Source organism: Barbatula barbatula (assembly GCF_947034865.1).
Source record: "Barbatula barbatula genome assembly, chromosome: 18".
Classification (NCBI taxonomy): Eukaryota; Metazoa; Chordata; class Actinopteri; order Cypriniformes; family Nemacheilidae; genus Barbatula; species Barbatula barbatula.
Window position 1 is genome coordinate 2,588,370 of NC_136781.1, and position 7,709 is coordinate 2,596,078.

Consider the following 7,709-nt stretch of genomic DNA (forward strand, 5'->3'; position numbering starts at 1 on the left):
GTTTTATTGAACTTGCATTTCCCAAAACACAGTTTCCTATTCGGGGGACATCATCGATTAGTAGGAAAAACTCAAAAACAACCAGCAGGTGCAAACGCCGCGTCCTGCTTACTGATCACGAACCAACACCCACTTTGCAGGCTACATGTTAATCTCACGCCCGGAAAAATGTCACATCCACCAATCCATTATTATCTCTACAGATCATGTTTGCTTTCAAGTGTTAATATTGTCTACAGAAATACATCTCAAAGGTGTTTGATCTTGTATCAGGGTGATTTTTATCTTTTTAAAAGTGGATTGAATGCTTTGGGTATGGAGCCAGATTGTAATGACTTTGAAGGGCTCACAAAAAGATTTCGTCAACTGACGCATTGTATTGTAGGAAAACACTTAAATCAAATGTCTTTAAAAGTGAAACTCATAACGTCTTCAAACACTAGGTGTGGGAACCGAGTCTCCACCTCCTTCCTGGACAAACCCAAAATCTTTCTCTATTGCCACGCCCATAATACCACAAAGACTGTACTTTTGTGTAAAACTACTAACTTTACAACAGGGATGCTCAATTGAATATCAGCATTACAGTTGCATTAACCGGCTCTTATTAAAAAGCAATTAAAACATCTATAACATGCATTTCTAAAATAAGGTTTTCTCACTTTCCAATGTAGCTAATTTGGTAAGCAAATGTATAGTGGCGGCCAAACGTCTGATATATATTATATTATATCTCATCTTTCAGTTTGATTTGAGTATTAACTTATTTTTAATAATAGTTTACATTTATAGGCGTTTAGGGGCTCAGGATTGGGATCCATTGTTTCTGTATATGTATACATACTGCATATGTATGATATATCATGTGTATGCTCTAGTCTGTCACCTCCTCTTTGCTCTACAAATTAAGTTTCGATATGTACAACTGAAGCGTGGATCAAAGCTACACAACATGTAGATTTTAAAGAAACTTTTTTATCTGGAAATGTGATTCAAGTAATGAAAGTGGAACTGAATTGTGTTAAACCAAGAAAGAAAGTATAGGTGGGGAGAGATGAGTGACGAGAGAGAGAGAGAGAGAGAGAGAGAGAGAGAGAGAGAGAGAGAGAGAGACAGAAGACTTTGTGTTACTATCATTCGTCACCAAAGCTGATTTAAGGTAAGACAACATCTCTCACCGTCTCATCATTTGATTTTTTTACTTCCAGCAGTTGACTGAACTCTATTCAAACCAATACAGTAAATGTTTTTTTAGTTATTCTAACTCTATGACTGAATATACAGTGGCTTGTGAAAGGAGAGGATAGAACACAGCTGTTGTGTGCTGCCATATATTATCTTTGTGATGTTTTGCATACGTATTTAAGTTTGTACTTTCTATGGCCACATTTGGATAAACACTGTAAAGTGGTGTGAAGCTAATGCGCTTACACACACACACCTGAAGTAGTTTTTTATCCTGTTGTGGTTTGTATTGTTAAAATGTGTTTTCACAGCTGGATTTCCAGTTAAAACGTTTGCCACAGTGAAAGACATTCAATACTGTCAAAGCTGCATTTTGGTAAACCATAGGATGTGACGTCATCCGGTAACATTGAAAACATGCTCTGGCGCAGACAAACTGGAATTACTACAAAACTGAAACCCACTTTATGAAAACCTTTATGAATGCATAAAGAAAAATACAGTAAATTGTATTTATATCTATATATCTAACTCCTTCCAACCACATCTCTCAACCTTCAAAAAACGAGTTAAAACCCATCTCTTCTGTGAATACTTGACAAACAAATAAAAAAAAGACACTAACCCTCCCTCTTTTCTCAAGAGGTTGTGGTCAAGCTTTTGTTGAAACTAGTAGCTTTGTATTAGCACCTATTGTACCATTGCTCTTGTATGACATATCGCTTATTGCTCCCTGAACTCTTTGTAAATCACTTTGGATAAAAGCGGAATATATCCTGAGCCATAAATATTGATCCCACAAGAAACCTTAGGTGTGCTGTAAGTGAATACAACTATTTAGAGTCAAATGTGCATATACATGTCATATTTATTGATGAATGGAGGACATCATCCACGGTATTACTGTAGTTATACAGCTAGTTGCCAGTAACTTACTGTAGATTTATATTTATCTAATTTGTTGGCAACTGTTTGTTCAACGAAGTCTGTATCTTTACAGACAAAATCAATGAAATAACAGCATCTAGGAGATCATTTATCTTTAAACAAACTGTTGCCAGTAAAATATAATGTAAACCTACAGTAAGTTGCTGGCATACTGCTGCCAGTAATACTGTAAGAATATTTTTACCGTGCATGTTATCATCTGAATCTTTCCTCTCTACACAATGAATATAATGTGTTCAGATGGCGACAGTGATGAGAGAGGACGATCTCGTCCCCAGAAAGAGGAGCAGACTGCCTGTGGTGTGTGCGTTCGTTCTGGGGGTTATAGCGCTGGGATTTTCTTTTCTGCTGGACTGTGATCGATTTACTGAGAGAGTAGGACTGATAGCTTTCTGTATCATGCTGGAAAAATCTCTTTTTAGCATGTGCTTGTTTGCAGAGGAGTGGATCTTCCATTTAAAGCAACGGTTAGAAACCAGTTCTGTATGTCTCTACCTTATACGTTTGTACTTTTGTACTGTATGTCCTACAGTATGTGTGTAAATAACACTTTACAATAAGGTTCAATGCATGAACAGTGATGTTACAATGAGACCAATGAGATTTGTTAAATGTTACCAAATGTAACCTTATTGTAAAGTGTTATTGTTAAATATTCTTTACATAATTGACATATTTTTCATATTGAATTATTTTTGTCCTTATGAAAATGTAAAAGATCTCCAATCCTTTTCTGTTCTTATGCAGGTATCGTGGTCAAATAATGCGGACCGTTGAGGCATGCTTTAATCGGCATCTCTTAATATTAATGTTTTTCATTCCCGTACTGTTAATGCGGGGTGACGTTTCATTATCTAGTGAGCAACTGAGCACCATAAGCCTTACATGTGCCGTTTACATGTTCTCTAAAAGCCTGTTGGACCTGGTAAGATTTATCTTGATCAAGGAATGACCATACACACTGAATTGTCTAAAGAAATGATCCAAACAGCCTACACGTCTCCTTTAAAATAGTGTCATTCTTACAAACGGTGATGAACACACAGAGAACTAGTCACAGATCAAATTCACATGCTCCTCTAAATGAATGTGTGTAATCTCAATAATGTTATTTACTATATGGGGTTATTTTTGGTTTAGTTCCAATCGATTTGCAAAATGTCTTTTATACAGAAAACTAAGTTTGTCCCAGTGCAAGAACTTTTTTTGTGCCTAAAATCGCTTTCCAAGTATCGATTCGGATCAAATAAACCGAACAATGTACATTACTGATAAGTCCTAGTTAAGTCCCTTCCTAGTTCTCTTTATCTATATTAGTTTTTTTCTGGCAGGGTCCTGCTCCTGTGGAGATCTCAGAAATCTGTGAAGTAAGGAAAATGAATGTGGCACATGGCTTGGCCTGGTCATTCTACACTGGCTACCTCAGATTTGTGCTTCCAGGTACGTCCACTTGCATTCAACAAGAGCCATTACTTATAACCACTAGGGGTCAGTGCAGACACTACTTTAAACTCAAATTCATCAAACTATTATCTATTATTATTATAACCGGATGGAAGAGTAAAGCCGGAGAACACAGGAAATTAATTAAACAGCATATCAAATTATTCTTATTTGAAAATATAAAAAAGCCCTAAAACGTTATGTGTTAAGGTGTATTGTTAGGTGTAGGGGCTAGATAATAACACTAGGTCAGTGTTAAAAAACAATATAAGTCTGTGGCAATTAGTCCCCATAAAGACATCAAATGAAACCTTTGTGTGGGGGTGACAAACTATACAGTTTGTACAAGTCACTATGTATAAAACTACAAAACATGGACACAACATGTATGAACTGTAACTTTAAATTATAAGTGACTTGCAGTTTGGCAAATCACAGCTTCTGTGTAGTTTTGCCGGGATGTTGTTGCAGAGATAATCCTCTCCTTCCATTTTATTCTCACTTCTGCGTTCTATCATCTGCAGATCTAGGAGGGAAAGTGCGCACCTCCACAATGATGAACCTAAGCTCTCATCGCCTCCATATTCTTCTGCCCCTCAATGCTGCAGCCCCAAATAAACCAGAAGATGAAGACGACCACGTGGTCTTTCATGAGAACCTTCCAGAACTAAAGCTAAACAGAGCAGGGGTGCGACAACGCAGCTACAAGAACAGCGTCTACAAAATCACGGGCCAGAATAATGAGGTTTGTGTGACAGATAAGAAATGTTATCTTAACACACACACAATGATAGCAACAAAGCATAAAGATACAATTTCCAATAGAAAGCTTATTTTCTTCCACTAAGATCTCAAAAAGTATTATATAGATGCATACTTCCACTAGATTAAGTAGTTCACTAAGTAGTACACAGCAGGCACCACTGGCATAACAACCTACTTATTATTATTTGGGACATCATGTTTAGTTTTACATGCAGGTCAATGGGCAGCCGAAACCAAATCATTAAACTTTAGAAACATGCACTGCCTCTGAAATACTAAATACTAGATGGCTTACCTTCCTTTCTGCTTCGATTCCTAGACATATTATTGTGTTTTGGAATATGCCACACCACTACAGACACTGTATCAGATGTCTCAGGACAGAAATGCAGGATTCGGAGAAAGGGAACGAAAAGATCAAGTCTTGCTCTTCTACAGAACCCTCAGCCAAATTCTGGAAAATGACACCGAGTGCCGAAATCATTTCCGTCTTGTATTGATCAACGGTGAGCTTGATCACCAAAGGGATTCACATGAGAGGATTTAAAATCTCAATAAACACAAATTTCCTGTAACAGGAAGTTATATGGGACATACCAAACTATATAAATAACATATAATGAATATTACACACCTAGTTCATATTTTTAGTTGCACTCAGCTTTTCAGCTACCATACATATTGTGTTGTACCAATTTGTACCAACATGTTTTTTCACTGTTAATCTCAAGTAGTTTTTGGTTAAATATATCTGGTTAATATTCAGTATTTATGATATTGGTAGTATGGTATATGATTTTTCAAACCCGTTTCGCAGATGAGCACACTGGTGAGTCCCATTACCTCTCCAGAGAGATCATTCAGCACCTGAATCAACAGCAAGGAGAGATCAACATGAATCCAGTCCAAGAGAATCTGGCTCATTCTCTTCCAGAAGAGTTTCCAGATTTTCATGGTGCAGCTGCAGAAGATCAGATGAGCAGCGTTCCGACCCTCATGTTCAGTGTCCCCGGACCATTGAGATCAGAGCCGGTAGAAACTACTGACGATTACGGCCAATAAAGTGCTAGGAAAGAGACTCCTGTGGAGTCACGATTTAGGATTTATGAAAAATAAAAGTTATTTTTTTATAACTTTTGTGTTATAAAACACGCGTGTGTCTACTGGTTTCTTAATTTGTTGGGTTCAGTTTTGATTTATTTAACAAACTTTAAAAATGTATATTAGTTTGAATAGTTTGTCCTGTTTTGTTCACCTGCACTTTCTAATTTTTATAAATGATTGACAAATAGGAAACTTCAGCAGAAATGTTCTTAAGTCCTAATTCTAAGTTTCACAGGTCAGTTATGTCCAATCACGGCCTGTGGGGACAAACACATGAGATCAGTGGATATACTGCTACCTTGCTTTTTTTGCATATGCATTTAACAGACACAGGGGAAGGAAGGAAGCAGTAGATCAAAGAGTCTTGAGAACTAAGACAACAAAAAGCAAAGCACTGAGACATTTTGGCCTTTACATTCATGCCCTGCTTCTTCTATTGCAATGGAAAGAGCTTGTTTTTGTCTCGAAAAAGCTTGAGTGTGAGTCAACACTTACGATACTTATGAATACATTTGACATTGAATTTACCGAATTGAGACTTCAAAATTGAGACCTATTAAACTGGTGGTCAGACATGAATTTGTTGGTCAGGATTCGAACTCTGCTTGACCCACATCAGCCCAAGCCTGTGTGAAATATAATAAAGTTGAAATATGGAAAGAGGTCGCAGAGAGAAAGTTCCTAAATATCTGATGATATTGACTTAAAACGACTTAAAGGTCCAGTGTATGAAATTTAGCGGCATCTAGCGGTGAGGTTGCGATCCGCAATCAACTGCTCCCTTTCGTCCATCAAAGGTGTCTGTACCTTTTCATTTCTTTGCCGAAGGAGATAAAGTATAAACGAAACCTGCTGTATACAGATCGTCCATTTAGGGGCTACTGTTGAACAAACATCATCATTCTACGGTAATAAAAACAAGACACTTCATAGAGTGACTTATTACACCTCTAAAGACACAGTGATGTATATAAACTGCATTTCCGCCAATGGATCCTCCAAAAAATAACACACTGACAGCACCTTTAAAAAGTTGTTAAAAGTACAAAAAACTCTTCAGTCAGGAGATGGAAGAATCTTAGTATATTCTTTTTTATTATAATTTACTTTTTTATATAATAGGCCTATTTTCCAGCCCTGTGGCAGAACAATTACATTGAGAATGAGAGAAACAGGTTAAAACAAGTTATGATGACCGACACACAAGTGATTTATAAAACTGAGGAACAAGATTCGACATGAATCACGACAAACAACTGCATTACAAACACATAAAGTTAAAAGAGTTTCTAGCTATTTGTCAGTATTTGTATATGATAGTTAATGCCAAAGGTTCCTAAAGTTTATTTTCAGAAACAAACCGGTCCAGCGGGTTTCTCGATCTGATGCAATGGTTAGTAATACATTCAAATATATTTAAAAAGAGCTAACAATATATTTAAAAGAGAAAAAAAGTGTCAATAAGTGTTTTTAAAAATGCTTTAAAAAATGAATACAGTTCCACAGTAGCATGCCATGAATCGGATATAAAGCTGACCGAGATGAGTTAATATTACACTTATCCCTGTGCTTAGTACATAACTCTGTTTATTAAAAGAAAAAACTACAAATCTTTTTTATATTTCTACAAATAAAATAGTTTTTTTAAACCTGCATACAAAATCACACCTTAAAAACCATGAACGATATAATAGCTAATCACATTATTGAAGCAGGCAAAAATGAATAATATCAATGATACTTATTACAAGACATATTCAGAGTTTCTCTGTGTTATTCACGCACAATGCTCGACTTCCTCATGTGGTCATTCATCAATATATACAAGCTTTGTGGTGAATTTACTTCCTTTTCCTTTCCAATCTCCTAATTTTCATCAGAACTCTAAACCAGTTCCTTATTTCAGTATTGTGAGATAATTCTACACTTCTGGGTACTGCAGGAGTGCCCTTTGACATCACGGCTGTGCCCTGAGTTTGCTAATAACAGAGAACAAAAGTGAGATCACAGCGAAAAGTCCCACAACATGACTCAGAGCCGGACAGACACAGCGCAGAGAAGTTGATGATTTATTATGCTTTGAGGGAACGTGTGTTAAGTCACGTCCTGTAGACACAGCCAGCGTATTCGAAATCAGACGGAATAGACTCTTAAAATATTTCTCAGGTACTGTCACAAAACAACTAAATGAAACCCATCCCATTTGAAATCATCAAATAGTGACCTTGAAGCTCTTTGTTCACACATTCGGCTCTTACGGAGAT

The 7,709-nt window shown here is 36.6% G+C and overlaps 1 protein-coding gene across 1 annotated transcript; it reads left to right on the forward strand.

The window, feature by feature from the left end:
* Positions 1-895: 895 nt before the first annotated feature.
* On the forward strand, positions 896-5,486 carry sting1 (stimulator of interferon response cGAMP interactor 1). The gene is made up of 7 exons (XM_079479370.1): positions 896-1,159; positions 2,374-2,600; positions 2,881-3,058; positions 3,465-3,573; positions 4,101-4,321; positions 4,661-4,847; positions 5,159-5,486. Exons 2-7 carry the CDS (start codon positions 2,374-2,376, stop codon positions 5,401-5,403), a joined length of 1,167 nt encoding a protein of 388 aa, XP_079335496.1. The 5' UTR covers positions 896-1,159; the 3' UTR covers positions 5,404-5,486.
* The last annotated feature ends 2,223 nt before the right edge of the window (positions 5,487-7,709 follow it).

Bases quoted from the DNA above. Each gene is read 5' to 3' on its own strand.
- sting1 (XM_079479370.1), top strand. From the start codon at position 2,374: ATGGCGACAGTGATGAGAGAGGACGATCTCGTCCCCAGAAAGAGGAGC. The intron at 4,322-4,660 runs GTTTGTGTGACA...TTCGATTCCTAG, and splicing joins TCACGGGCCAGAATAATGAG to ACATATTATTGTGTTTTGGA. The intron at 4,848-5,158 runs GTGAGCTTGATC...CCCGTTTCGCAG, and splicing joins CCGTCTTGTATTGATCAACG to ATGAGCACACTGGTGAGTCC.